This window comes from Corylus avellana, chromosome ca6, assembly GCF_901000735.1.
Source record: "Corylus avellana chromosome ca6, CavTom2PMs-1.0".
Classification (NCBI taxonomy): Eukaryota; Viridiplantae; Streptophyta; class Magnoliopsida; order Fagales; family Betulaceae; genus Corylus; species Corylus avellana.
The window spans coordinates 11,839,899-11,856,003 of record NC_081546.1 but is presented as its reverse complement, the minus strand read 5'-3'; the positions used below and the strand labels follow the sequence as shown (position 1 = coordinate 11,856,003).

The window sequence follows — 16,105 nt, the reverse complement described above, 5'->3', positions numbered from 1 at the left end:
ACTGCATACACAAAATAGAGATTTTTGAAAGTTGAAGTAATTAGAAAAATGCATGTCATATACGAGCTAGACCCCACGGCACACAGTAGAGATTTATTACCAATAAATCGGGTAGAGAGGTCAAAGGATGGTCACACGAAGAACCCTAATCTTGAGTTAGCCATCAATGGCAAATAACGGTACGAAAAGTTATGGTCAATCAAGAAGTGTTTTCTTGTAAAGTTTCACACATCCTGAGGTAACAAGATGTCATTAAAACATACTGTTTGAAAGAGAGTTGATAGATACAGGCTATAAAAAAGAAAGTTACAAACACAACATTCAAAACCTGCATACAACAATATCTAGCAGAACCTATCGAGATGGATGGAATATGGCGCCTTCGCCCAATTTCAACCTTTTTTTTTTCCTACTAGATGATTCCAGAAGTTCTTTCAACTGATATCTTCTTACCTAAACTGATTTCTTCTGCACTGCTTTTGCCACAATTCCCCAACTGAGCTTCACCTCCAAAAATTCTAGTTTTAGTCTTCTGCACTATTGCCGCCATTTTCTTCAGCCAATTGCTTCTCTTTTTCTTGTTCCTCTGCAAAAATCACAAAATCGTTCAAGTTACATAAGTTGAGTATGAGCCCCAACTATTCTGTGACATTGTTGTCTAGACGGTGGAATCATCTTCACCAGGAATCTAAAACATGAGAGAGAGAACTGAACCAAGCAACTTTGAAAGATGGGGAAAAATGGGAGTGTACTCATCAAAGCTCCTTATTCAAGATTATCCACCCGCTAAGAAAATAGCACAAATATTTCTATATATGATTATCCACCCACTAACCAACCCAACAACAATAGACATCAAAGCAACTCTAGAATCCAATAAAATGCCTCCCGTTTTACAATGTTTTTTTTTTTGATAAGTAATAATGATATAAAAAGCGCAGAGGGACGCAACCCACATACACGGGAAGTATAAAAGAGAGCGCCTAAGAGGGAGAAAAAAGAAAAAGGAAATCAGAGAAACTAATCCCCATAGGAGCAAGCCAAGCGGCTGTCCAGGAATACAAAGTAAAGAAGAAGAAATGGGTCAATTCCTCTATGGTCCTAGTGGAGTTCTCAAAGCATCTAGCATTCCTTTCATTCCAAATACACCACATGAGACACAGAGGGATCATCTTCCATACTACCGCGCTTCGGGAACGTCCTCCCGACCACCAACAATCGAACAAGCCCCTCACCTTGCAAGGCATGACCCAATGCAACCCAAATCGATCAAAAATAGTATGCCAAAGAATGCTCGCGATCTCGCAATGGAGAAGAAGATGATCGACTGACTCTCAATTCTTCTTGCACATACAACACCACTCCACTATCACTAGGTTCCTCTTTCGCAGGGTGTCGTGAGTCAAAATCTTGCCTAAGGCCGCGGTCCACCCGAAAAAAGCCACTCGCATAGGCACCTTAGTACGCCAAATGCTCTTCCAAGGAAACACCTCATGATCTAAATTAGACAAGGCCTTGAAAAGTGACTTAACCTCGAACTTGCCTTTCTTAGACGATGACCATCGAATACGATCCACAGAATCTGTGGATATCTTGCAAGAGTACAACCGGTCCAAGAAAGTAGAAATCAAATCCATCTCCCAGTCCTGTACGGGCCGCACAAAAATGATATTCCACTCGACCACCCCACTCCTCCACATGAAGTTATCCTTCACCTAAGCTTCTTTATGTCTGGCGATGTTGAACAAGGACGGGAAAGCATGCTTCAAAGCGGAATCCCCACACCAAATATCATGCCAAAAATGAACTTTCGAACCCACCGCCACCTCAAAACGGATGCCTTTGGCAAAAAAATCCCAGCCTTGACGAATGTGCTTCTATAAGCCCACACCATGGGAACCCGAGACCTTCTTTGTGCACCACGCACCACCCACCATCCTGATCTCCATACTTAGATTTGATAACCTTATACCACAAAGCCTCGCTCTCATTCGCATATCTCCAAAGCCATTTACCTAGGAGAGCTTGATTAAACTGATGCAACTTTCGAATGCCAAGCCTGCCGTACCGAAGAGGACGACAGACTTGATTCCAATTTACAAGATGCATCTTAGGCTCGTCTCCCATCCCTCCCCATAAGAAATCTCTTTGAACTTTCTCAAGTCTTTTAGCTACACTCATAGGGATCGGAAATAGAGACAAAAAGTAAGTCGGTAGATTAGAGAGCGTACTCTTAATGAGAGTTAAACAACCTCCTTTAGAGAGATACATTCTCTTCCAACCTGCCATCTGACGCTCCATCTTTTCGATCAGATCATTCCACATAGCTGTATCCTTATGCGCCGCCCCAAGAGGGAGACCCAAATACTTCATAGGCAAATCGGCAACACTACACCCAAGGATATCAGCTAAACCCTCAATGTTCTCCACCTCCCCAAAAGCCACAATTTTAGACTTTCCAAGATTCACTCTCAAACCCGAAACAGCTTCAAAACATAAAAGAATGAGCCGCACATACTGGATTTGCTCGATCGAAACTTCACAAAAAATCAAGGTGTCATCAACAAATAAAGAGTAAGAGACCACCAACTCCGATAATACCCTATTTCCCACTGAGAAGCCAATCAAAAAGCCTAAGTCAACCGTCGCATTCACCATCTTACTCAATGCCTCCATAACAAGCACAAAAAGTAACGGAAAAAGCGGGTCCCCTTGCCGAATTCCCCTCGAGCTATTAAAGAAGCCTTCCGGAGAATCATTCACAAGAATGGAAAATCTTACCGACGTAATACACCACTCTATCCAAGCCCTCCACCTCTCGCCAAAACCACATCTATGCAGCAAATACAACACAAAGTCCAGTTAACATGGTCGTAGGCTTTCTCCAAATCTAATTTGCAAAGAACACCTGGCATCCCTAACTTCATGCAACTATCCACACATTCATTTGCAATAAGAACCGAATCTAGGATTTGACGACCCCCAATAAAAGCATTTTGAGAGTAGGATATGATCTTACACAACACAGTTCTCATCCTGTTGGCAAGAACCTTAGATACAATTTTCTACACCCCTCCCACCAAGCTAATGGGCCGAAAGTCCTTCATCTCCACCGCTTCCGCCTTTTTTGGGATTAAGGAAATAAAAGTTGCTTTCAAGCTTTTCTCCAGCTGTCGTCTACGATGGAACTCGGCAAAAACAGCCATAACATCATTCTTAATAACACCCCAACAAGCTTGAAAAAAAGCTATGGAGAAGCCATCCGGACCCGGAGCCTTATCACCATCCATACCTTTAACCACCTCCCAAACTTCATTTTCCTCAAAATCTCTTTCTAACCACCTTTTATCCTCCTCATCAATGGACAATAAAGGCTGGTTGTCTATTCTAGGTCGCCATGTGCTTTGTTCCGAGTATAAGCTTTGATAATACCTCACAATGTGATCTTTTACCTCAGCCGGATCATCGGATAAAACGCCGTTAATACGAAGCACTTCCACACGATTATACCTGCGATGAGAGTTAGCCATTTTATGAAAGAAACGAGTATTGCGGTTCCCCTCCTTGAGCCACAAAGCTCTCGATTTTTGGCGCCAATGAATTTTTTCACACAACAAGGTGTTCTCCAAATCTTTCACCATATCCGCCTTTTGGGCCTTCTCCTCTTGGGATAAGCCCCTTACCTCTGGCAACTCATCCAACTCCTGAATACCTCCCAACAACTCTTTTTTCTTCCTCCCAATGTCCCCAAACACCTCCTCATTCTGTTTTTTCAAATCCAATTTAAGGGATTTCAACTTCTTAGCTAGCACAAAACTAGGTAAACCCTCAACCGAATAAAACCCCCACCAAGACCTAACCTTGTCAACAAAACCTTCAGCTTTAAGCCACATATTTTCAAATCTAAAGCATTTATTACCTCCACAAGGAGCCCCACAATCCAATAGTAAAGGGAAGTGATCGGAGATCAAGCGCTGAAGTCTTCTTTGTGACACTGCAGGGAAATGATCTTCCCAATCCGAGGATATCAAGAATCAGTCAATTCTAGACCAACTCTCATTTTCTTGATTATTAGACCACGTAAATTGACCCCCCATCATGGGCATGTCCACCAAGTTGTTCTCTGAGATGAAGTCCGAAAATCTATCATGCTAGTGGAATAGTAAGAAACACTGGAACCCTCACTAGGAAACCGAACAATATTAAAATCCCCTCGAAGACACCAAGGAACCTCCCACACATTCATCAAACCCGCCAGTTCTTCCCAAAGGGCCCTTCTTTCCCCATCCTCATTCGGACCATACACTCCCCCAAAAGCCCACTTCCAATTGTCCTCCACATTTTGAAAAGAGCATGCCAAGGAGAAAAGCCCGACAGAATCCTCCTTACACTCCACTACCCTCTTATCCCACATCAATAAAATCCCCCCTGACAAACCATTAGACCCTTTAAACTTCCACCCCACATGTTGACCTCCCCAAAGACTATGAACCACCTCTCGGGAAATAACCTCCATCTTAGTCTCAATTAAACACACAATATCTACACTCCATTCTTTCAAAAGGCCCCTAATACGCAACCTTTTCTTGAGGGCATTCAACCCTCTCACATTCCATGCTACGATGTTAAGCTTCATTGATCCACCAATGTGCCCCTCTCACACTCCTTGAGCTCCTTAATTCCTGTTGCGGTTGGAACATAGGCAGAGATGCCTCCCAAAACAGAATCACCCTGCATTCTAGAAGCTTCAATAGAGTTGAATAAAAACTCCAAATCCCCTTTCTTCCCTCCATCAGTTAAGCCAATTTTAGGGCAAAAGTTGAGACAATTCTTAACTACCCAGCTGGAAGAAATCATCCCTGGCCCTAAGTCCTCCAACCCAGCTGTCTTTGAGGTACTATCCTCTTCCAAACCAGAACAAGACCCAATAAGCTCCATTGCCGGCATACATTCCACTCCTTTCTTTCCAACAAGAACCTGCGGACTCAGACTGCTTGTCTCCCCCCGACAAAACTCTTGCAAACAGCCCCCCCTTCCATTCCTATATTCGGACGAGAGAGTATCTCCACCGGAAACTGGACTGAGCTCTCTTCCGTACCTGCCCCAACAGCTCCAAACACCACATGACAAATCGGCGACCTCTGAGGATTTTCCGGCGAAAATTGCGTCTCCGGCACCCTCTGGGTTGATTTTGGCGACGACCCCAAAATCCCTTTCCCCTGCAGACAAGCCACAATCGAGACTTCTAACGAGCCCATCGCGACCTCGTCCCCTTTTTGCGACCCAAACTTCCTCCTTCTATAAGTCAACACCTCCTTACCCTTGCCGGAAGACCGAACCTCCATCGCCGGAATAGTAGAGACCTTGTTGCGTGGCTTCTCTCCGGCCATAGTCCCGTCGCAAGCCCACGCAGAGTTGCCGAAGACCTCTGTGGGTATACTTTTTTCCGCTGATCCAACCCCCCCTCCCACAGATGGAGCCTTCTCAGCCAGCAACGACGAGTTCTCCGATCGTGCCATGCGAGGTCTCGATTCTGTCGAGTTTTTCTCAGCCTCCTCCCTGGATTCCACCTCAGCTGAAAGAGAAGCTTCTTTCGGTCCAACTCTCCCTGGGCTATTGAGATAGCCCACTCCTGAGCCCAGCATCCCTTTGGGCTTAAAAACTACTTTTTTATTCAGCCTCCCGTTTTTTTTTTTTTTTTTTGATAAGTAAATATGATATAAAAGAGCGCAGAGGGGCGCAACCCATATACACGGGAAGTATACAAGAGAGCGCCTAAGAGGGAGAAAAATGAACAAGAAAATCAGAGAAACTAATTCCTATAGGAGCTAGCCAAGCGGCCGTCCAGGAATACAAAGTAAAGAAGAAAAAATGAGTCAAATCCTCTATAGTCCTAGTGGAGTTTTCAAAGCATCTAGCATTCCTTTCATTCCAAATACACCACATAAGACACAAAGGGATCATCTTCCACACTACCGCGCTTCGAGAACTTCCTCCCGACCACCAACAATCGAACAAGCCCCTCACCTTGCAAGGCATGACCCAAAACAGCCCAAACCGATCAAAAATAGTATGCCAAAGAACACTTGCAATCTCGCAATGGAGAAGAAGATGATCAACCGACTCTCCATTCTTCTTGCACATACAACACCATTCCACTACCACTATGTTCCTCTTCCGCAGGGTGTCGTGAGTCAAAATTTTGCCTAAGGCCGCGGTCCACCCGAAAAAAGCCACTCGCAATGGCACCTTTGTCCGCCAAATGCTCTTCCAAGGAAACAAATCATGATCACATTTGGACAAAGCCTTGAATAGGGACTTAACCTCGAAAATGCCTTTCTTAGACGAAGACCATCGAATACAATCCATAGCACCTAAGGATATCTTGTACGAATACAACCGGTCAAAAAAGGAGGAAATCAAATCCATCTCCCAATCCTGAACCGATCTCACAAAAATGACATTCCATTCGACAACCCCATTCCTCCAAATAAAGTTATCCTTCACCCAAGCTTCTTTATGTCTGGCTATGCTGTACAAAGACGGGAAAGCATGCTTCAAAGAGGAGTCCCCACACCAGATATCATGCCAAAAACGAACTTTTGAACCCACCCCCACCTCATAATGAATACCTTTGGCAAAAAAATTCCAACCTTGCCTAATGTGCTTCCATAAACCCACACCATGGGAACCCGAAACCTCCTTTGTGCACCAACCACCCTCCTGATCTTCATATTTAGCTTTGATAACCTTATACCATAGAGCCTCACTCTCATTAGCATATCTCCAAAGCCATTTACCCAGAAGCGCTTGATTAAAATGATGCAACTTACGAATGCCAAGCCCACCATACCGAAGGGGACGACAGACTTGATCCCAATTTACAAGATGTAGCTTATGCTCTTCTCCCATCCCTCCCCATAGGAAGTCTCTTTGTACTTTCTCAAGTCTTTTAGCTACACTTATAGGAATTGGAAACAGAGACAAAAAGTAAGTCGGAAGATTAGAGAGCGTACTCTTAATGAGAGTTAAACGGCCTCCTTTAGAGAGATACATTCTCTTCCAACCTGCCATCTGACGCTCCATTTTTTCGATCACATCATTCCACATAACCTTATCCTTATGCCCCGCCCCAAGAGGGAGACCCAAATACTTCATCGGCAAGTCGGCAACACTACACCCAAGAATATTAGCTAAAACCCCTATGTTCTCCACCTCACCAATAGCCACAATTTTAGATTTACCAAGATTCACTCTCAAACCCGACACAGCTTCAAAACATAGAAGAATGAGACGCACATACCGGATTTGCTCGATAGAATCTTCACAGAAAATCAATGTGTCATCAGCAAATAAAGAGTGAGAAACCACTAACTCCGATAACCCCCTATTTCCCACCGAGAAACCAGTCAAAAAGCCTTGGTCAACCGACACATTCACCATCTTACTCAAGGCCTCCATAACCAGCACAAAAAGTAACGGAGAAAGGGGATCCCCTTGCCGAATTCCCCTTGAGCTATTAAAGAAGCCTTCCGGAGAACCATTCACAAGAATGGAAAATCTTACCGAAGTAATACACCACTCCATCCACGCCCTCCACCTCTCACCAAACCCACACCTACGCAGCAAATACAACACAAAGTCCCAATTCACATGATCGTAGGCCTTCTCCAAATCTAATTTGCAAAGAACACCGGGCACCCCTGACTTCATGCGACTATCCACACTTTCATTTGCAATAAGGACAGAATCTAGGATTTGGCGGCCCCCAATAAAAGCATTTTGAGAGTATGATATGATCTTACCCAACACAGTTCTCATCCTGATAGCAAGAACCTTAGAAACAATTTTGTACACCCCTCCCACCAAACTAATAGGCCGAAAATCCTTCATCTCCACCGCATCTGCCTTTTTTGGGATCAAGGAAATAAAAGTTGCATTCAAGCTCCTCACCAATTGCCGTCTACGATGGAACTCGGCAAAAACCGCCATGACATCATGTTTGACAACACCCCAGCAGGCTTGAAAAAAAGCCATGGAGAAACCATCTGGACCCGGAGCCTTATCACCATCCATGCCTTTAACCACCTCCCAAACTTCCTTTTCCTCAAAATCTCTTTCCAACCACCTATTATCCTCCTCATCTATGGACAAAAAAGGCTGGTTGTCCATTCTAGGTCGCCACGTGCTTTGTTCCGTGTATAAGCTTTGATAATAACTCACAATGTGAGCTTTTACCTCAGCTGGATCATCGGAAAGAACACCATTAATACGCAACTCTTCCACACGATTGTACCTGCGGTGAGAGTTTGCCATCTTGTGAAAGAAACGAGTATTGCGGTCCCCCTCCTTGAGCCACAAAGTTCTCGATTTTTGACGCCAATGGATTTCTTCACAAAGCAAGGTGTTCTCCAATTCTTTCACCATATCCACCTTTCGGACCTTTTCCTCCTGTGCTAACCCTCTTTCCTCTGCCAAATCATCCAACTCCTGAATACCTCCCAATAGCTCCTTTTTCTTTCTCCCAATGTCCCCAAACTCCTCCTCATTCCACTTTTTCAAATCCAATTTGAGAGATTTCAATTTTTTTGCAAGCACAAAACTAGGTAAACCCTCAAATGAATAAGTTCCCCACCAAGAGCTAACCTTATCAACAAAGCCTTCAGCTTTAAGCCACATATTTTGAAATTTAAAGCTCTTATTACCTCCACAAGGGGCCCCACAATCCAATAATAAAGGGAAGTGATCGGATATCAAGCGCTGAAGTCTTCTTTGTGACACTGCAGGGTAATGATCTTCCCAATCCGAGGAAATCAAGAAACGGTCAATTCTAGACCAGCTCTCATTTTCTTGATTATTAGACCACGTAAATTGACCCCCCATCAAGGGCATGTCCACCAAATTGTTCTCTGAGATGAAATCCGAGAAATCCATCATGCCAGTGGAATAGTAAGAAACACTGGAGCGCTCACTAGGGAACCGAACGATATTAAAATCCCCTCCAAAGCACCAAGGAACCTCCCACACATTCATCAAACCAGCCAACTCTTCCCAAAGAGCCCTTCTCTCCCCATCCTCATTCGGACCATAAACCCCCCCAAAAGCCCACTCCCAATTATCCTCCACATTTTGAAAAGAGCAAGCCAAGGAGAAATGCCCCACATACTCCTCCTTACACTCCACCACCCTCCTATCCCACATCAATAACATCCCCCCCGACAAACCATTCGACCCTTTAAACTTCCATCCTACATGTTGGCCTCCCCAAAGACTATGAACCACCTCTCGGGAAATATCCTCCATCTTCGTCTCAATCAAACATACTACATCTACTTTCCACTCTTTCAATAAACCCCTAATACGCAACCTTTTTTTGAGGGCATTCAACCCTCTCACATTCCATGCTACGATATTAAGCTTCATGATCCACCAACGTGCCCCTCTCACCATCCTTGAGCTCCTTTAATCCTGTTGGGGCTGGAACATAGGCAAAGAGGCCTCCCAAATCAGCATCGCCCTGAATCCTAGAAGCTTCAATAGAGTTGAACAACAGCTCCAACTCCCCTGTCTTCCCTTCATCTGAAATACCAATTTTAGGGCAGAAATTAAGGCAATTTTTAACTACCCAACTTGAAGGCATCAAACCTGGCCCTAACTCCTCCATCCCAACAGAATCTGAGATACTTTCCTCTTCCAAGCTATAGCTAGTCCCTAAAGGCTCCATTGCCGGCATACATTCCACTCCATTTTTTCCCCCAAATAATTGCGGACTCGTACTGCTTGCCTCCCCCCGACAGAATTCCTGGGAACAGCTCCCCTCTACTTTCCCTTTATTCCGACCAGAGGGTATCTCCACACAGAGCTGATCACTACCCACACCCGTACTTGCCCCCCCCTCTCTTGTCTCCACAATACACATCGGCATGTTCTGAGTGTTTTCCCGCCGGAATTGCATCTCCGGCATCCTCTGGGCTGAAACCTGGTTCGACCCCAGTCTCCCTTGCCCCTGCCCATACGTCGCAACTCTTTCCCCAGCTTCTCCGGCACTCTCTGGATAGATTCCGGTCTCCAGCATACATATCGGCGAGCTCTGGGCATTTTCCGGCGAAAACTGCGTCTCCGGCACCCTCTGGATTGATTCCGGCCTCGACCCCAGAAGCCCTTTCCCCTGCCCCTGCGTCCCAACACTTTCCCCAGCTTCTCCGGCACCCTCTGGACAGGTTCCGGTCTCCACCAAACATATCGGCGAGCTCTGGGCATTTTCCGGCGAAACTTGCGTCTCCGGCACCCTCTGGGTTGATTCCGGCCTCGACCCCAGAAGCCCTTTCCCCTGCCCAGAAACCGCAAACGTGCCTATCGACACATCATTCCATGTTTTCTGCCCAAAAAGCCTTCTCCTATAAGTCAACAAGCCCTTTCCCTTTCCGGTAGACTGACCCTGCACCGGCGAGTTGGAGACTCTGTTGCTTGGGTTCTCACCGACCATAAACCCCACGCCATCCCGAGCAGAGGTGCCGGCAACCTCTGTAAAGATACCCCTCTCCGCTGATCCAGCCCTTCCACCCACCGGTAGAAGCTTCTCGGCCAGCAACGACGAGTTCTCCAATTGAACCACGTGAGGTCTGAGCTCCAACGATTTCTTCTCAAACTCCTCCCTGAGTGCCACCTCAGCTGAGAGACATAAATTCAGTCCCTCTCTACTGGAGCAGCCCACTCCTGATCCCAGCAGTCCTTTGGGCTTAAAAACAACTCTTTTTTTCACCTTCATCTTGCTATTGGGCTTTGAGCTCAGCCCACACTTTCCCTTTTCTTTCCAAACTAAATTTTGCTGGCCTACACCTTTCTTATCTCCCTGCCCAAGCCCACTGCCCTCCAGCTGCTTGAGTACTCTATCAAGTTTAAGCAATCCCACGTCACATTCTCGTTTCAGACAACTCAAAGTCTCCCTGACGTTGAGGAGCTCGAGATGTACAGCAGAGTAGGTCTGCCCAGCATGGTTCACCACTCCCTCCCGTCCCTTCAATTGCCCAGAGGCTGACGTCAATACCTTCTGCCCTGCCGGCAAAGAATTGCGACTCGCCGGAGCTCCTATCGGCACTCCCATGCATCCTCCATTTTTCACGCTGTTGCTACCAAACCCAAACTGACCTGTATCAGACCTCCCCGGCAAGAGCAACTTCATCGGACCCACCCCAGAAACACCAAAGGCCGACGTCGAACCATGGGTCTCCGACAGAACCACCCCTTTGCTGCCATAAACTTGAGCTTGCTGTTTCCTGTGGTCAGAACCATCTTTCTGCCTCCTAGTCACTCTGTTCTTCGGTTCTTGGACAGAATCGCAACAATCCTTGGTTGACTTCAATGGCATTTTCAGTGTTTCCGCATAACTCCTTCTTTCCTTCACCTCCTTATCTCTCTTATCTTCCCTAAACACTCTTTTCTCACTTACACCTTGAGAGTCACAGAGGGTCGAGTTTGCTACTCGCATTTCCTCGACGAAACGATCCCACCCAAAACCACGACGTCCTTCAGGAATGATGATTGAGCCGCACCTCCTTCTTCCATCAAATTCCTCCACTGTCAGAAAACAGCCATGCCTGTTTGAACATTTCTGAGCTATTATCCTAGGATACCCAGCTCTAGACTGATCCCAAAAAACTTCTGAATTGTCCACAGCCACCAGCGCCTCTCCTATTCTCACCATCCACGCTAATTCATCCTTTTTCAAGAAAATGGACCTCTTGAACCTCTTACTCCTCTCTAAAATCCTTACCCCAGCTGCCCCCACCTTAATCAAAACCTCAAACTCCTTTGACTCCACGGACCACCTCCTCGAACCAGCCATGATACAACCTAAACTAACACAAACCAACTCTCACGCGCCCCTCACGCTCCGACACAAAGGATCAAACTTGAGGCAACTATTCAGCCTCCCGTTTTACAATGTGTTCTTCTCTTATTTATCTTCTTGACTAAAGAATGTACTGATTTGTGTAGTATCTTTAGCAGCTTTCCAAGTACATGGCAAAGTACAAAATCTACAGGTCTACCCTCCGAAGTAGCCATACTGTTCCTATTGCGAAGTAAATCTACAAAAGAACAAGAAAAGAAACACAAAATGATTGGACTAAGCCTTTTCTCATCTTCAGGTGCATAGATGTGGGGATCATCCCCAAAAGCAAACCCATTTAAGTTGAAAAAGGTTTAAACAATTTCAAGATCCAGCCACAGTCAAGTTCAGACATCCCAAATCATCCTATGAGATCCCAAATCGTCCTATTGGCCATCAGTTTCTCCAGCACAAAATTGACTTTCACACTTAATCGTTGTTCAACCTGATTCGAACCTGGCAAAACTAGGTTGAGGGTTCTTGGAAGTCAAGGTAACACCCCAAATTAGATGTCATTCAGCATATGCAGTTCTGTAAACAAACCAAGAACCCGTCTACCAACCCACACAACGACCCACCTTATTATGGAGTTTCTTAGCAAGTACAACAAGAGAATAGAGAGAAACCTTCATAGATGTAGAGAAAAATGAAGGCCCAATAAAGATGATTTTAGGTTCGTAGAACCTTATTGGGTCTATATAATATGGCAGGAATATTGCCAAGTGGCCACAACAACAAACTCTTGGTAAGAAAACTAATCAGTATGCCAACAGATCAGTAAACAATAAATTTATGCAACGGGGGTTAAAAAGAAAGTTGAGTCGTATCATCATCACCTTTTCCACTAGTGGGAAAAAGAAAATGATTGAACAAAGGTATATACTAACCCATAATTTTAAACAATCCCTTTTGGGTGCGTCTTTCGAGCTCATCAAGTTTCTTCTGCACGTCCCTCCTAAGGTCCCAGTTTGGTTTCTTTGGAGCAATATTCACAAATGGATCCTGAATAATCGAAGATGAAAGATCATGAATGCATGCAGGTTAAAGCTACCAAGAGAATTCCATAATGGAAGTAATCAGTTACCTCCTTTTCTGATGGTGGAGGCGCAGCTGCAACAGGGTCTTCAAACTTTGGTAACACTGGTGGAGCAAGCTTTCCCTCCTGAAGCTGCTTATCATGAGGAACATAGTTCCGAAATTTCATGTTGAGATTACTGCAACAAAATTAGCAGTTATAAGTTTGGGCAAGCATTATAGGCAAAGCAGATGCCCATATACAGACAGCCAAGAATACAACACGCCTTTATACATTTTCGAACATATATTAAAGAATCATTACATACCAATTGATTCTTAAAGCTAATGTATCAACATCAGTAACATCATCAAAGTAAACTGGTACATTTGTCATGATATGAAGTCAAATTACAATCTGCAGGCGAAAAGTCGATAGAATGGTGGAAGCCCCTTCATGTATGATGTCAACAATTCTTACATAAATATGAAAATCAATACAACTGTGGAGTCCAGGAGCCAATATGGAGTCTACACAAAATTGAAGTGGCTAAGATAAAAGTGTTGAAATGAATGATGAATGGATTTTTTTTTTTTTTTTTTAAAAATATAGTCTAATAGGTGAATAAATAAGAGATTTAGCTCCTCATGGTTCTTTAACCTCTTGCCCCAACGCAAGCAAGATAGATAAGAATTCAAAAATTCTGTATTTGATAAGGTACGCATCTTTTGTTAGTAAGCTATTTTATTATGGGAAATATTTTAAATGCAACAGTACACAATACAAAAATATGATGTAAATCTGCTGTGATTCCATAAAGTCGTACCCATTCAAAAAACAAATCCCCCCCGCCCCTCCCGCTTTTTCCTTTTCCTGATTAGGTGCATTGGAAATGATGGTTTATATGTTCTTTAGGTATAGTTTCATTGACATATTTCATTACCCTGTACATATGATCCAAAATATATGCAATGCTGCACTATGGAAAGCAAAGCTATTAGCCTATTACAACCTATATTTGATCTCTCTCCATGCATGCTCAAGTTTAAATGTGAAACCAGCTATTGGAATCCTACCTCAAAGGATGTGCACACATGTATACTCATATTTATGGCGACAAATAGACTTAGGGTGGGGTTGGGGGAGGGGTGTTTACCATCATTACGAGTTAACTCTCGTAGATATCAATCACCACACAAACTCTAGGAAATGAGGTTCATAATGGACTAATCACTTCATTCCTAAATCAAAATTATTCGGTGGAAGTAGCACACATAGGTGTAAAACTTATAAGGATTTACACAGGCTTAAACATCCCCCCCCCCACACACACACACACACACACACACACACACCCCAAAAAAATTAGAATATAGAAATTAATAAGTGACAAAAAAACAATACAAGATAGAGTACACTCACTTTTCTTCATTAGTCCCATTCTCATCATTAGACTCACGCTCATGTTGAGCAGCACCCTCATCTGGAGTGTTTAGCAATTCCTGAGCAGCTTTAAGGGCTCTTAGCCTCTCCCGGCGAGCTGCTGCAGCTTGTTCGATGGAGTCCTCTTCTGCTCCCATCACTTCACCTATGCTGCACACACTTACAAGAAAAATTAAGAATTATCAGGTCAACCATTGTGCATCACTTCCTGTTTAACTAAAATGGCATCAATCATATTTCTCACAAACAAGATGTTTATGGGATATGAATCATTACTCTTCTACACAAGATTAGCCATTTTACCAGACTGACCTCTGTTTATATAAGGTTCTTTTGTTTTTTTTTTTTTTTTTGATAGATTCACCAAATTAGCCTTTATAACTCTATACTGCAAGAACTTGACCTAAGATTTTGCTTTCCTTCCTTGCTCTCGTCCCAATCATCAGAAAAAGATTATCAGTAATTTGCTATCAACCAAAGTAATCACAGATAATGAATTCTGACCAAGTCCAACCTTAACATCAGTCGTCAAAACTTACTTCCATGTAAAAAACAGAGCTCCACCCACGATAAATTCAAAATATACATAGAATCGCAATCTAGCAACTTGGAAAGCACAGCTTCTTTCAAAATGGCTAAGTCTAACAGACACTATTTCAAAATCATCTCTTATATTATAAGAACCACCCATATGATGCATACTACGCTGATTTTTATTATCCAAAAATTTCTAGGGCAAACAAAAATCCGTTTAGAAGAATGAGCCGTATGTTTGATCAGCACTAAAGCAGAGAAAAGTAAAAGAAACTAAGATTCGAGTGAGGAATCCTAATTCTTTACCCAATCAAACTTAATTCTCTTTTCGCATCGGTTTTCCCAGCAACCAAACAGAGGACTAGTCGCCCCGGACAAAAAGGGAATACATTAATACATAATCAAATCTCTCACCAGCAAGCAAAATAAAAATTGCGTGTGCGCTCTCTGTTTGGCCGTCGAGAAAAGTTCAAGAAGAAAAAAAAAAATCTTCGACAATTCTAAGATTCCATAAAAGAAAAATAAATATAATAACATGATGTAGAACGAGGAATGATTACCACTAGCAAAAGGGACGACGAGAAGGGAGGAGAAACGTTTCGCTGCACAAACACACACGACTGATGGTTTAGAACGACAGGCCGAGGGTTTGGAGAAACTAAGGTGAATGACAAATACCAATTTTTAACTCCATACAAGCCAAAATATGGTCAATTATTTATTTACTTTTTAAAAGTGATTGACATATAAAATTATTTAAAATATATTACGCAACGTAAAATATGTGTAATAAATAAATGTAAAGAATAAGATTACTCTTTATTTATACCAAATACCACTTTCAACTTAAAACTTCACAGAAAAAGAAGAGTAGTCTCTCCTCTCTACCACTCAATTGGGAGGTTCGGCCTCCCCTAAATAAAGGTTTTGGAGAATTCAATTTGAAGTGGTTCATTTAAAAGAGATTTTAAAGTTATTGGGCCCCTCCTAACTTAGAGCATAGTCCAACCACCCCCGAATGCCACCTTTAAGCCTTTGTTTTTTTGATGTGTTTCTATTTTTTATTTTATTTTATTTTTTACAAGGAAAAATTGTGTTAGTTGCTTTGCGAGTTAGCAAGCAGATAGATAAAAGAATCATGTTCATAATTTTTTTTTAACATGTTTGCATAAGGAGATGAGGAGAGGGAGGGAGAGGAGAGATGGGAAGGAGATTCCGAACTA

The 16,105-nt window shown here is 43.4% G+C and overlaps 1 protein-coding gene across 2 annotated transcripts; it reads right to left on the bottom strand.

The window, feature by feature from the left end:
- Positions 1-234: 234 nt before the first annotated feature.
- Positions 235-15,554, bottom strand: LOC132185821 (uncharacterized). Of its 2 annotated transcripts, none has more exons than XM_059599613.1 (5): positions 15,443-15,554; positions 14,328-14,498; positions 12,975-13,104; positions 12,778-12,892; positions 235-586 (listed from the first exon to the last, which is right to left on the bottom strand). In XM_059599613.1, the coding sequence occupies exons 2-5, from the start codon at positions 14,483-14,485 to the stop codon at positions 525-527; spliced, it is 465 nt and encodes a 154-aa protein (XP_059455596.1). In that variant the 5' UTR covers positions 14,486-14,498; positions 15,443-15,554; the 3' UTR covers positions 235-524. The 2 variants fall into 2 exon arrangements, with proteins under 2 accessions (XP_059455596.1, XP_059455597.1); XM_059599614.1 differs by having other exon boundaries at positions 14,328-14,507; positions 15,443-15,552.
- Between the last annotated feature and the right edge of the window lie 551 nt (positions 15,555-16,105).

What these genes read in the sequence shown, in the direction of transcription:
- LOC132185821 (XM_059599613.1), bottom strand. Translation starts at nt 14,485, where the DNA reads ATGGGAGCAGAAGAGGACTCCATCGAACAAGCTGCAGCAGCTCGCCGG. An exon ending in AATGGGACTAATGAAGAAAA is followed by an intron (nt 13,105 to 14,327) that starts GTGAGTGTACTC and finishes ATTTTGTTGCAG; the next exon opens with TAATCTCAACATGAAATTTC. An exon ending in CTCCACCATCAGAAAAGGAG is followed by an intron (nt 12,893 to 12,974) that starts GTAACTGATTAC and finishes TCGATTATTCAG; the next exon opens with GATCCATTTGTGAATATTGC.